This window comes from Meles meles, chromosome 4 (assembly GCF_922984935.1).
Source record: "Meles meles chromosome 4, mMelMel3.1 paternal haplotype, whole genome shotgun sequence".
Classification (NCBI taxonomy): Eukaryota; Metazoa; Chordata; class Mammalia; order Carnivora; family Mustelidae; genus Meles; species Meles meles.
Genome location: NC_060069.1, coordinates 96,702,148 through 96,717,231, shown reverse-complemented (window position 1 = coordinate 96,717,231; position 15,084 = coordinate 96,702,148). Strand labels below are relative to the sequence as shown.

At 39.9% G+C, this 15,084-nt stretch overlaps 1 protein-coding gene across 2 annotated transcripts in view; it reads left to right on the top strand.

Annotated features, from left to right (window-relative positions):
* The window catches only part of CFAP91 (cilia and flagella associated protein 91), a 99,023-nt gene that overhangs the window by 63,699 nt on the left and 20,240 nt on the right, over positions 1-15,084 (top strand). For both annotated transcript variants that reach the window (XM_046001512.1, XM_046001513.1), the window contains 5 exons: positions 5,220-5,336; positions 6,733-6,804; positions 8,315-8,461; positions 11,297-11,518; positions 14,494-14,642. In XM_046001512.1, coding sequence (XP_045857468.1) covers positions 5,220-5,336; positions 6,733-6,804; positions 8,315-8,461; positions 11,297-11,518; positions 14,494-14,642 — 707 coding nt within the window. The remainder of the gene's footprint in view (positions 1-5,219; positions 5,337-6,732; positions 6,805-8,314; positions 8,462-11,296; positions 11,519-14,493; positions 14,643-15,084) is intronic.

The window sequence follows — 15,084 nt, the reverse complement described above, 5'->3', positions numbered from 1 at the left end:
GGATATATCACATTTTGTTTATCTGCTCATCAGTTGATACAGTTGATAGAAATTTGAGTAATTTCTACTTTTTTTTTTATTTTATTTATTTTTTTCAGTGTAACAGTATTCATTCTTTTTGCACAACACCCAGTGCTCCATGCAAAACGTGCCCTCCCCATTACCCACCACCTGTTCCCCCAACCTCCCACCCCTGACCCTTCAAAACCCTCAGGTTGTTTTTCAGAGTCCATAGTCTCTTATGGTTCGCCTCCCCTCCCCAATGTCCATAGCCCGCTCCCCCTCTCCCAATCCCACCTCCCCCCAGCAACCCCCAGTTTGTTTTGTGAGATTAAGAGTCATTTATGGTTTGTCTCCCTCCCAATCCCATCTTGTTTCATGGGGGGGTAGGGGGATAGTAATTTCTACTTTTTATCTATTATAAATTATGGTGCTTTGCACATTTGTGTACAAATTTTTGTGTGGACATAAATTTTTCAGTTCTTTTGGCAATATACCTAGGAATGGAATTCCTGGGTCACCAGGTAACTCGTTTACTTCTTGAAGAACTCCCAGACTATTTCAAAAGTGGCTACACTGTTTTACATTCCCACCAAGTATGTATGAGGATTCTGATTTCTCCGTATTTTTGTCCTCACTTATTATTGCCCATCTTTATTATAGCCATCCTAGCTCACCCAGTGAGATTCCTGCGTGGTATCTCATTATGGTTTAGAATTGCTTTTGTCTAATGATTAATGAATTTTAGCACCTTTTTCATGTGCCTTTTGGTCATATGTACATCTTTTTTTTTTTTTTAAGATTTTGTTTATTTATTGGCGAGAGAGAGAGACAGCATGAGAGAGTGAGCAAGCACAAGCTGGGGGAGGGACAGAGAGGAGAGGGAGAAGCAGGCTCTCTGCTGAGCCAGAGCCCGATGCAGGGCTTGATCCCAGGACTCCAGGATCATGACCTGAGCCAAAGGCAGATGCTTAACTGACTGAGCCACTCAGGCACTCCAGGTCATTTGCATATCTTTTTTGGGGAAATGTCTATTCAGATCCTTTGCTTATTTTTAAATTGGGTTGTCTTTTTATTTTTTATATTTTTATATTTTTTATATTTATAGTATTTTTTATAATAGACATTACTTTTAATATCTATTTACTGTTGAGTTGTAGGAGTTTTGTATATATTCTGAGGACTATTCCCTTGTCAGATGTAATTTGCAGATTTTCCTCCCATTCTGTGGGATGTGTTTTTACTTTGATAGTATCCTTTAAAACAGGTAAATTTAAAATTGTGACCTCTTCAGTTTTGAATAATGATTTTATTGAGTGAATTCTAGGTTGGCAGGTTTTTTTCCCAACACTTCAAAGATATCACTCTTGCATAGATTTTTTTTTTTTTTTAAGATTTTGTTTATTTATTTGAGAGAGAGTGAGCAAGAGCATGAGCAGGGAGGAGGGACAGGGAGAAGCCGAAGCAGACTCCCACTGAGCAGGGAGCCCTGTGCAGGACTCGATGCCAGGACCCCAGAATCATGACCTGAACTGAAGGCAGATGCTTAATGACTGAGCCACCCAGGCATCCTGCATAGATGTTTTCTGACTAGAATTCCACCGTAATTTTTAATCTTCATTCCTCAGTAGCTAAGGTGTGTTTTCTATCTTCTTTCAGACTTGTCTCTTTGTCTTTCTCTAAATGTTATATGCCTGGGGGGTGTGTGTGTGCGTGTGTGTTAAGGTACCTGTCTTGCTTGATGTTTTCTAAGCTTTCTGGATTTGTGGGTTGGTGTTTGTTTTTACTTTAGGCAAGTTTCCAGCCATTATTATTTCAAGTATTTATTCTGCATCCTCTCTTTCTTCTCCATTTGGTATTCCACTTAACACATATTACTCCTTTTGATATTGTCTCACAATTCTTAGATGTTCTCTTCTGTTTCTTTGTTTCTCCTTGCACTTCAGTTTGGGAAGTTTTTATTGACATACCTTCAAGTTCCTGGAGTCTTTTTTTAAAATCTTTTTTAGCTGTGTTGAGTCTACCAATGAGCGTATTGATAGCATTCTCCATTTCTGTTAATAGTGTTTTGACTTCTGGCCTTTCCTTTTGATTCTTTGGGTTTCTGTCTCTGCTTACATTATTCCTCTATGCTTGCTTGACATCTTCCTTTTCCATTAGAGCCCTTAACATAGTAATCATTGTTATTTTAAATTTTCTGCCTGATAATTCCAACATGTATGTCATAACTGACTCTGGTTCTGATGGTTACTTCTCTTTTTAGTGTATTTTTTTTCTTGCCTTTGTAATGCCTTTTAATTTTTTTGTTGATAGCCTGACATGTTATCAAACAATAGTATCTGAGGTAAATAGACTATAGTGTGGCATTTATATTAATCTGGCTAGATGTTGGGCTGTGTTTAATGTTTGTTGTAGCTGATGTCAGAGGATTCACATTCTTCTACAGTCCTTGTTTTTAATCTGTCCTCTTGGCTTTGGGATGAGATGCCATTATATGGTGTCTGTCAGTCTGGAATATTGGTTTGAATTGAAGAGAGTCACTAAATATTAGATTTATGTCCAGACAGTGTATTTACTTAGTCTTATGGTTACGTTATTTTGAGAATCCAGAATCAGAAATATAAAGGTACAGGTGGTATAAGGCTTAAAAAAATACTTTATGAGCTATGTCACAGTAACCATAGAGGAGAAATATCTAGAATAGTATAAAATAATTTCCACAGTACAGTATTTTCAGGCTATTCTTGGTAGTAATTTAGGTTGGAAAATATTTTTGAAGACTTGTCAAATTACTTATGTCCTAAAGGAGATTAAAGAGTGTACCAATGAGTTCTTTCTTCTATTTATGAAAATCATGGATTGAACTCAGTTGCCTAATGTATTTGTCTTTTAAGCATGTTAAAATGTATTGTTTGGTAACAACATTTCCTTGATATTCTCATATTCATTCATATTCCCCCTTCCGAGAGCTTTACCTTTCAAGACAATAAGACAGATTGAAGGGATTCTCACATACTTTTATTTGTTTGTTTTATTATACTTTTCATTGGACTTCTTGACCAATCATTTTCCTCTTAACTGTGAAAATGCATTGCCTTTTTTCCAAAATTTAAATTATTTGTTTCTTTTCTCTCATATTTAGAATTTATTTGCTGATTGGGAAAAATATCCATATAGTTCAAAATTCATAAGTTATACAAAAGTATTAAATGTAAATCTTCAATCCCTGTCTCCCAGCTATGCAGTTTCTTCTTTGGAGGCCACAGTGTTTTTAGTTTCATACCTTTCTGTCCAGAGATATCTTACAAGCAAATATATTCATATCTATATAGAGAAATATACACATGTATATATGTGTGTATTTAGAAATATGTAAGAACAAATAAAAATACCTATGAGTATCTTCTTAAATTTTTTACACAAATTTTAATATGTAATACACACTGTCTTTCTGTGCTTTTATTATTTAATATATGTTAGAGATCATCCCATAATTGCGTTACATCATTTTTTGCATGATTTTTCATCATATAAATGTACCATGTCTACCCAGTCCCCACTTGATGGATATTTATATTGTCTCCAGTTTTTTGTATCAAAAATAATACTCTATTGAGTGATCCTGTTTGCATATAATTTGGTACATGTATGAGCAACATATCTAGAAGAAAATTCCTAGACATGAATTGCTGGCCCACAATATGCCTGCATTTATAGTTTTGATGGATGCTGATAAATTTTCTTACATAAATGATGTACTAATTGCTGAGTGTGTGAGAGTGCCTGTTTTCCCAGATCCCTGCCAACATATTATGAATGATTGGTTTTAAGATGGTTTCATGTGGTGCTGTTTAAGGCAAGGCACTCAAGAGATGCCTGAGCTTAAAATTATTATTTTTTAGACTGCTGCTGCTTTCTGTTGATTCAATAGTTGTGGTTATTGTAGAGCTGTTATATATTAGAGCTGTTGTGTATTTGGTGTCAGTTTCATTTTGTGGAAACTCAGAGGGTTCTGTTAAAACCACAATAATTTCATGTGGTTTCAAATTTTACTCAACTTGCATATTTTTATTAATTTCAAGTTTTGGCTTAGTGCTTATTTTATCACTTCTCTCTGTTTTCTGTGGGAAAACTGATATAAAAATCATATGATGAAAAACATTCTAAAACCCCCATAGCCCGCTCCCCCTCTGGGGGTTTTAGAATGTTTTTCATCATATGATTTTTATATCAGTTTTCCCACAGAAAACAGAGAGAAGCGGGCTATGGACATTGGGGAGGGGACGCGAACCATAAGAGACTATGGACTCTGAAAAACAACCTGAGGGTTTTGAAGGGTCAGGGGTGGGAGGTTGGGGGAACAGGTGGTGGGTGATGGGGGGCACGTTTTGCATGGAGCACTGGGTGTTGTGCAAAAAGAATGAATACTGTTACGCTGAAAAAATTAATAAAAAGGGAAAAAAAAAGAACTAAAAAAAAAAAAAAAAAAAAAAACCATTCTAAAATATGATTTTTAAAGGACAGAGATCAGGTTTTTTGATACTTTTAAGTTAAAAGTATCCCCCTAGGCTGAAAATAGAAACAATGAACAAAACCTTATGTCATATAAAATTTGGGGGACTTCTGGTGACCAAAAGTAAAAATCAGTAAAAATGTATGTTGAAATCAAAGCACCTGCACACACTGTTTCTCAAGAAAACAAGTTCATTTTCAGAAAAAGTGAGGTGCAGGCATTCATAGTCAAAGGAAAGCTCTTTCTTCACTAGGAGACAATTGCCATTTAATGCTCCTCAGTTCCCCCATAATAACAGAACATACCAAATATTTCTGTCATTCGTGGCACAGGGAAATTTTCTATCACCCAGGCACTTACTTGAAACAGCTAATTGGCTCTTGTGGAAGAATAGGAGTTGGAGGTTTTGCTTGCATACACACCACAAAACCTTTCAAAATCTTAAAAAAATCTGTTTTAATTCCCCAAATCTTTGATTAAAATGGATAAACCTAGAATCTGTGCTTGGTGTAGTCAATGTTAGCTGATGTTTAGGAATATCATACCATCCCTTGGGTCAAACAAGCACCCAGTTTTGGCCCTTCTCAAACTGTCATAGCATAACCATAGTGAAGATTATTTCTGATTGATACTCGATCTGTGGCCTAGTTTGAGTAGTGGAAAAAAATACAAAGGTAAGAAATGACGCTAGTTGATGTGATTTCAGGCAATACTGGATAAGAAGAATAGAGTTCTTGAACCAAAGAAAGTTTTGCGCTTTCTTCAAAGAAAGGCTCTACCTCAACCTCGGCTTCCAACTCCAACCTTGGAAATGAGTTCCAATGTAAGTTTGAAACTTTATTTGAAATGCTAAATTCAGTATTGCTGTTTGTTTATTCTTATACTTTGGGTTAAAAACAAACCTAACTTAACAGGGTTACCTTTTCAAGATCTGACTTATGGCATTTCTTCTTATGCTTCAAACATCAGACCCACACAAATAAGCAAAATGAAATCTTCCTAAGAAAAATGGGCATCAGAAGGTAATCCTCTTGTGTGTCAAATAAAAAAAGATCAAATGATGATCAGTTACCATAACCATCTTGCCCATGGGGAGGTGGCTATGAGCTGGAGTCAGAAAGGAGGGAAATGCCAGAGATGTCATGAGGACAGGCCAGCTTCTGAGGTAGGACTGGCTCCAAGAGTTCACCCTGACCAGGGTCATACTTCACCTTCATAGCTCTCCAAACTTAGTTTGGGCAAGGTACCAGAGTCAGTCAGAATTTAGGACTGACTTGGACTCAACAGTTTCTGCACCCCCGCAAGAAAGTCCTAGGGATGCCACAGTACAGATGTATTGCTTGACAGAAGGATTACTGCCTGCCTTGTAGAGGAGGAGATTCTTCTTAGCAGTCCTTCTCCTTGGCCCACTATCTCCCAGTATAGGCAGTTCTCACAAGATGCCAGATTGAATTCAGAAGGTCGTTGTGCATTGTCAGAGGGAGGAATATTGACAAGAGCTCTCATTAGTGCTTCTGAAGGGTCACCTGTGTAGAGACCCTGCTCCAGTACTCCCACTGACTGCCCCGGATGTGCTTCTGGAGTTCCCCTTTCTATGCTCTGTGCCAGTCACTCCCTGTGGTTCACATTGTCTTTCACATGTGTTCATGCCATTGATTTCTGTTGCTTTCTCTTGCATTCGGGGGCACTTTAATAAGTCAATTTGCAGGCTCTGCTTTCTGCTTTTGGTATATAGTTACTTAAGGTGATTTTTGTAGATGGCTAATCTTGTCCATTCTGATTTTACCAGCTTATCTAAATTCTTGAGAGAAGCACCTTACTCTAGACTCCAACATAGACTAGTTGTATTCCTTGTCTACTCGTGAACAAACATGAAAAAACTATTGCAAAAGGGATGTTGTAAGCAACACTTGCTGCTTCAAGAAAGATTTTGCTAGAAAGGAGTATAGAAAATGAAAATGACTTAATTTGTAGGGATAGAGTGAGTTTTTTGCTTTTGATATGATTTTTTTAACAATGTCTTATGATAAAAAATAATTTTAACAATACAGGAAGTAACATTTAAAATACTATACAATGAGTGTGGACCTTATTTATTTCTCTTTAAATCCTTCTGGTGTCTAGCACAGTCTCTTTTGCTTGATCTCAGTCTTCAAAAAAATATTTGATGCTGACTGCTACTCTTCTCAACCTGCTTGGTTCTCACTTTGTTCTTTTAGGAAGAAGAAGATATAGAGATGGCTGTGATCTACCTTCAAAAGTTACTCCGGGGAAGAGCCATTCAGAACATGGTGTGTACAGTCCAACCACTGGTCCTGTGCTTCTCCTTTGGGAATAGATTTATAGAAGGCATCTGTACTCGGTTCCTTGGGGTGAATTCCCTCTTACACCCTGCTGCCTGATGGAACTATATGCTCTTGAATTACCTACCCATTCCCTTCTACTGTCAGAGTTTGTCCAAGTGGGTGGCAGAGTGTCAAGGAGAGAAAGGACCTGCCTGCTGTTTGTCACAGTTGTAACCGAGGCAAAGTGAAATTAATATCTTCCTTAGAATCACTAAATCCAACAACTTGCTTACCTGATTTTCTACTTATTTTATAAAAAGTTTAGTTAAGTAATCTCTACACCCAACATGGGGCTTGAACTCATGACCCCTACCCACCAAGATCAAGAGTTGCATGCTCTATCAACTGAGACAGCCAGGTGCTTCTGAATTTTGACTATTTTTTTTAAAAGATTTTATTTATTTATTTGACAGATAGAGATCACAAGTAGGCAGAGAGGCAGGCAGAGAGAGGGGGAAGCAGGCTCCCTACTGAGCAGAGAGCCGGATGCAGGGCTCGATTCCAGGACCCTGGGATCATGATCTGAGCCGAAGGCAGAGACTTTAACCCACTGAGCCACCCAGGTGCCCCTGAATTTTGACTATTAAGGCATCATAGACCAAGTGGATTCCCTAATTTTCCACAATGTCATAATTATTTGAGTTTGTATATAGCTAGCACTACCTGAATAATAAAGAGCTAAGTAATACTAACTACAGTTTTGAACCCATACTATAAGCTCACATTATATATTCTTTGCTTTACATATATCATCTCAGTTTTTTCTATCAGTTACCCCATTTTATAGGCAAGTGATGTGAGTCTGAGATTATATTAACTACTAGCAAATTCAACTCTGGTCTTCCTGACTGTAAAGCCTTCACCACATTATTTTTGCAAGCACACTTCAAGTTTAAAATGGACTGATACAAAGCACCAGCAAAAAAATTTTTCCTCCTCATTACAGCTGTAAGTCGTAAGAGATTCAGCTGTAATTAGTATGTCTAGGGAAGCTGGGTGAGCATCTTGTGTTCAACATTATTCTCCCCTCTCCTTGAGTATTTCCCCAGGAAAAACATCACAGCAGATTATGTATTACGAACCGGGGGCAGATCTCTTGGAAAAGAAAGCATGGCTATGAAAAAGAGCATCCTCAGGCATCTTTGGGAAGGAGCACAGAAAATGAAGGGGAGGGTCTAGTTTCTTAATATGACCCTATAGAAACAACTTTGTCTTTGAGAGGCATGTTGAGAAACTGAGTAAACAACTGCTAAGTAAGCTCTTTCTTGACCTGAGCAGCTGGAGGTGTAGAAAAGAATGCAGAGCTCTAAGCCCTATGGAACACCCCTGCTCTGCAGAGAAGGCAGAACCGAACCCACCATTCACCAGTCTCTCACCAATCACTGCAGGAGCCCTAGGGTCCCGCATGGGATGCTAACTTACAAGACTCTTTTTGATTTGATTTGATTCGATATAGATGTTTGAAGGGAAGGAAAAGCGGTTGGAGTTGATCCAGGAGCTGCGCACCAGCCACGCACTACAAGAGGACGACAGGCTGCTGAAGAAAGCCGAGAAGCAAGTAACGCTGGCATTGCAGCGGCAGAGGAACTTGCATGAGCACAAGGTTCTTTCCTTTTCTTTCTTGTTATGTCATCTCCCCAGATTTTTATTATTGTGTAAGCGGCATTACAACAACAGTAAATGAAATGACAAAAACAAACCCCCCCAACCCCGTCACTCTATCACAGTTGGTGTTTTTAAATAATAGACTGCACAGCAGTCCAGAATTGGAATGGGATGTGCCCTCGATGAACCAGATGTGGTCTTATTTTATTTGCAAAAGAGAAAAAAAAAAAAACACCGCATTTTAAAAAGGTTCTCCCTTCTAATTTTCTTAAATATTTGGTTATTCTACTCAGTAGAATGGGAGCTCAGCCGAATGAAAAGTAGTAAAAGCAAAAAAAAAAAAAAAAAAGAAATAAGATTTATTTTAAAAAGCAGCACTTGTTTATGAGTTTTGGAGCTGTTCATAGTGCATGCTGGTTAAACCACATCTAAAATATGTTATTATCTCATGGTATTTGGTATCCTGTGACTTTCGTCAGTGTCACCTGACAACAGCTGCTAATTGAAGCTCTTCCCCAACAGTTGTAAATATTTTCCCATGGTATTTGTCCATATATACAGTTTTCAATGTTCCTGACTGTAGAGTAGGCATACTTTTACTATCTCTCCCACTTATCTCTAAATCAGTGTGAAAAAGAATCAGTGTGCAGAGGCTAGTGTTATAAGAAAGCTAGTAGTGGAGTTAATATGACCCACCCTTAGTAGTGTACACAACGCTTGTGCCATGCGGGACTGGGCATAAATGGCAGGCAGCTTGAGAATGAGTGTGTTACTCCTTTTCCATGACACCAGGCTTGTAGATGCTCTCTGGGTTTGGGGTTGATGGTGTAGAGAAGGGAGGAAGAAAGGCACAGGCTGTGAGACCCAACAGAGGGACAGAGAAAGAAGAATGGAATGTGGACCCAAGAGTTTCTGAATCTGGAGGTCTCAGAGCCCTCAAAATGACAGCGACAAGGCTGTGCTTCTGTTCAGATGGGAACAGAACGGCCTAGAAACACCAGGACCCAAGAACTGGATGGAAAAATGCCTTCCTTGGCCCTTCAAAGTTTCTGATTATAGACTTTAGCAGGTGCACGTAAGCCAGCCCAGGCTTTTTAACTCATGTGTCCCAGTTCATAGGTAAACACTTGACTGATACCATCTCACCTAAGAGCTGACGGAGTCATTCACAGAAAGAGCTGTCCCTTAACAAAGGACTCACACTGCTTACCTTCTGCTGTACCTAGATACACCAATGATACTCAGGAGTCTGAGGGAGGAGGCACCTCACATCTACCTCCAGCTGATCCTCTCCTTTTCTCCCCTGATATTTTCTTCGGGACATAGTACAGAAAATGCACAGTTCCCAGTTATGTAATGCATTGCATGATATGATCACAGCAAAATCACCTTCCTAAAGATTTTTACTTAATTTTCAAATTAGATTGTACTACTTTAGCATACTCAAATTTCCTGCTGAAGGAGAAGGCTGGACATGAACAGGTAGCCGTTTGGGATTTTAAAGGTTGCATCTGCCCCCCAACAGAGGGAGCTTGTGATCCTGAGACAAGGAGAGAATCTGTGGTCTCCGGGCTGAATGACCACTGTTGATAAATGTAAGGAGCAGTGAGGCACTCTTAGTGTGGCCCTTTCTTTCCACCTCCTCCTGTCATATAAGTAAAGCTGAACTTTGTGGTTAGAAAGTATGTGCGGGCTGGGCGGAGGTGAGGGAGGGTGTTGGCGCTAACGTCCACGCTTGAATGACAGTCTCCCACAGCCTCATCATCTTTGAGACCTATGTGGGTTTCCTCCCTTCAGAGACAAACCAGAGAAGAACACAGCACAGAAGAACTGTCAGGACTGAGGGAGCGTATGACTGGGAGATGAACCCTTTCCCTTAAACTGGAGGATAGGAAAAGGAACGGGATGAAGTTGCAAAGGATTCAATCTTCCTAAACACATTTATTCTCCATGTCAAAGCCAGGACAGACAGATCCATAAATAGATACTGTGGCTTATTCCTGGCAGAGAACTCCAGGCCCCAACTTTACCTCAATGATTCCATAGATCTGTAGGCTTTTTCTTGTTCTGTTTCAAAGATAGTTCTTAATGACTTTGAAGTTATTTAAAAGAATATAGTACCACAGTTTTCTACTTTCTTGTTATTCAAGACCTTAGAATTCCCCAAACTTGTGTCAAAGGACCAAGTATTAAAAAATTAAAAGGTGTCATGAGTGAATTTCTAGAAGGTTCTATTTTATTGAACTCCAAAAAAAATTTTTAATAAAAACCTTGACATTTCCCTTCATATCTGGGAAGATAGAAGTACTTTACCTTCTGGATAAAAATGAAAGAAAAAAAAAAACAATTTGTGTGGCTATTAACAAATGTTTTGCTAAATCCCCCTCATAATTTGAGGACTGTAATCTGTCAGTGACTAAGCAATCCACTTTCTCATGTCTCAGTTTGATCATAAGTTTTTTTAGTAAGAATCCTTGGGGCCGGGGTGCCTGGGTGGCTCAGTGGGTTAAGCCTCTGCCTTTGCTCGGGGTCCTGGGATCGAGCCCCGCATTGGGCTCTCTGCTCAGTGGGGAGCCAGCTTCCCCCCTCTCTCTCTCTGCCTGCCTCTGCCTACTTGTGACCTCTCTCTCTGTCAAATAAATAAATAAATCTTTAAAAAGAAGAAAAGAATCCTTGGGGTGATGCCAACCTAGTGATAATATTCCTAATAAACACTAAGTGTATTCTGAAAGTGAAGTGACTGTCTCGAGTTCTGGGTAATCCAGCATCCCTCCATACACATCCGCATGCTTAGTAGAATTTGTATCCTTAAAAATTTACTGTTGTTTTTAAGGTCTCACTGGTTGAAAACCATTTGGCTGGACTGGAAGGAAGGGCGCTGGCAGACATGTTTGACTTCCTGTCCAAAGAGCTGGTGAGGCTACAGGAAGAGCGGAGGATCCATGCTTTTGCCATGCTGGCCGAGCGGCAGCGGAGGATGCAAGAAGCTGAAGAGAGTGGTCGGCGCCAAGTCGAGCAAAGGCGCCTGCGGGAGGAGGACCAGATATTTAAGGAGGCAAGTGGGGGGTGCAGCTGGATGGCTGAGAGCTATTTGTAAGGAGCCGAATCAAACCAGAGGATACTCATGGTACAAAATGATACTTGTTTTTGTTTTTCATTGTGTTCTACAAATATGTATTATGTTCCTATGATGTGCTAGGCACTGTGAGATACTTTGGAGGGAAGAAATCAGACATGGTCCCCTTTCTCCTGGAGCTTAAGTACTATATATAATGCAAATATGTGTAGAATGAGCAAATTTAGTAAGTTTCATGAAGCAAACAGATGGAGCCCAGGGACACATTTTAAACAGGTTACTCTTTTTGCTGTGTGGAGAACAGGTTGGAAGGAGGACAGAGTGGAAACCGGGAGATCAGGAAGGAGGCTGTGGAAGTCGTCAAAGCCAATGAGAAACAGGAAGAAGTCAAGGAAACTGTCCAGTTTCTGGCCTAATCAACTGGAAGATGATAGTACCATTTTTTGATGTGGGAAAGCAGAGCATGGAATTGATTTAGGGGCAGGGGTAGAATCAGGAATTTGATTTTTATTAGGCTTGAGACATTCTAGTGGAGGTGTCATTTCAGCAGGTGGATAGCCAAGATGGAATTTAGAAGAGAGATTTCAGCTAAAGATATAAACTAGAGCACCAGGTTGGTAAGTTAGAATTCTGACCAAGATCTAATGAGTATGAAATTCCAAAGTGAACAGGATGTAAATTCAGAGGAAGTCCAAGGAGCTAGTAATATCTCAAAGCACTCACCCTCATCAAGAATATTAAAGGGCAAGTGTTAAAATTGAAGGGGATTTATGAAGAAGATTCCTTTAGAGGGAACTGTGCTGTGACTACCCCTGCCCCACCCCCACCCCCCAATACACACCAAACATACCCAGAGGTTGGTTTCTTTTACTGTAGTCATTGGCTAGCTTGATATGTATTCTTTCAGTTAGGGCGTCTGACCCCCTGGGAATGGAGAAGAGGGAAGCTGGGCCAGCTGGCTGCCCAGGGATAGATGAGGCTGTATGGGTGGCTAGCACACCCAGAATATGTCAAGGTAAAGGCTGTGTGAGAGTTTCCCCTGGTCCAAATGTGGGCCACTTGGGAAAGAGAGATAGAACCAACCTGGATCTTAAACATTTTCCAAGAAGGCTGTCTGAATTGTATGTGTGAATACTCAGTTTAAAAAAAAATGCATCCATTTGAGATCTTCTTACTTGATCTGAAATTTTCAGGATTTACCCAATTCTTTCCTTTTTTTTTTTTTTTTTTAAGGATTTATTTATTTGACAGAGAGAGACACAGCAAGAGAGGGAACACAGGCAGAGGGCGTGGGAGAGGGAGAAGCAGGCTTCCCATCAAGCAGGGAGCCTGATGCCGGGCTTGTTCCCAGGACCCTAGGATCATGGCCTAAGCTGAAGGCAGACACTTAATGACTGAACCACCCAGGTGCCCCGATTTACCCAATTCTTATGGAATTAGGATTGATTCTTGAATAGTATTTGTTTTGAGTGTGTGCTTCAAGTTTTTTTTTTTTTTAAACCAAAGAGATTGCTCTCCCTCTACACAGCGTAAGAATTCTTGAGTTACATATTTTCATGTTCAGCCTTTTAACTGGGGTGGCAGATCATCTACAATGTGTAACAGCCTATAATCCATATTCTAGCTATTAATGATTGCATACTTAGGTAGGAAAACTGTAAAGAAAAGGGAATGTTTACCATAAAGTCATGACAGTGGGAAGGGTGTGTGGTCAAGAAGAACCCATAGTGGCCTTCTAGAATTCTAGCAGTGGCTACATGGGTGCTGGCTTTGCCCTAATTCAGTGCACAGTACATCTATCACTGTGCACTTTTTAAAATGTGTGTTCTATTTCACAATTTCAGAAAGCTTAAAAAAGCAGCAGTACAGGGTATGATAGTTCAAAAATTCATCAGAGACCCAGGATCCTTCTAGCTTTCTACTTTTTTGTCCTTAAGGCATCGCCCTCATGGCAGTTTAAGATGACTTCTGGTGCTCCAGGATTATGTCCCCATGATGTGAGACGTGAAAAGAGAAAAAAAAATGCTAGGTTTCTCCCTTTAAGAATCTTTCCTAGGGGCACCTGGGTGACTCAGTTAAGTGTCCAATTCTCGATTCCGCTCAGGTCACAATCTCAGGGTCACGAGAATGAGTCCTGCCTCAGGCTACATGCTGGGTGGAGCCCCCAACCTGGTTGTGTTCTCTGTCTCTCTCTAAAAAAAAAAAAAAAAAAAAAAGAATCCTTTAGAAAGTACACGGGTGACTTCTGCATGTATTCCCTCAGCCAGAACTATGGTTACTAGGAAATGTAGTCTTTTTTTTTTTTTTTTTAAAGATTTTATTTGACAGAGAGAGATCACAAGTAGACAGAGAGGCAGGCAGAGAGAGAGAGAGAGGGAAGCAGGCCCCCTGTTGAGCAGAGAGCCCGATGCGGGACTCGATCCCAGGACCCTGAGATCATGACCTGAGCCGAAGGCAGCGGCTCAACCCACTGAGCCACCCAGGAGCCCCTAGGAAATGTAGTCTTTAGACACCTGTTGGCACAGCTAAAACTCAGGGGCTCTGTTACGTAAGAGGAAGGAGAGAAAGGACATTGGGAAATATCCTCTTAGTCTCTGCCACAGTTGGGTAGTTTGACCAAGTCACATTGCTGGAAAGAACAAAGCCAGGATCCAAAATAGGATTATTGACTGAGGCCCATGATCTTTCTGCAGTGTTGTATTGCCCACCCTAAGTAAGACTCATAATTATAAAGTGGGCGAGATGGATATGGCCTGCCCAGAAGAGGTAGGTAGGTGGGCTTGAAACAGACTGAGCAGATAGGAAAAAAAAAGGAATGATCAATGAGGGGACTATTGACTTAAAGAACGAAATAGATGTGCTTAAAAGAGGTTAGCCAATGTTTGTTCATTTTTTTGGTCTTGTTTACAGTAGTATTCCTGTTCTTAGTAAGGGGGTATTTTTATTTTTTGCAGGTGATTAAGGTTCACCAAAGTACTGTAACTTCCTATCTGGAAGACATAATACTGAACACTGAAGAGAACACTGCAGAAGAACAAGCCAGGGCAGAAATTGAGAAGATGGCTAAGGAAATCAATGACATTGCTTATGAAATGGAGAGCCGGTTTGTACCAAGAGACCAGAGGGCAGAATGGGCAGTCCATTTACTGTTACCAATATGTATTTTTCAAGAGCTTAAGATTTTACCTTCAAGGAGAAACAAGTATTTATCTCCTGCTTCAGTGTCCATTGTTTTAATTGCATAACTCCTTAGAAGTCAATATGCCTAAACCTTTGTATGGCAGGAGCACTGGGAGTAGGATTTTCAGTGATCCTCTGCAGTCTGGATCACTAACACGTACTTTTATAATACCACAAAGCATGAAAGCAATGTGAATAAGTATGTGCAGTATGACTTCACCCCAAAGGTTTTGGCTTCTTGTATAAGTTATATTTCTAACAAATCATTCCTGGCAGGCAGGTTAACTAAAGGACAGGATCAAACCTGAATTTGCATGAAACCAAGCCCTCCGGCAGAATAATATTTCAGACAACTTAATCAAGGA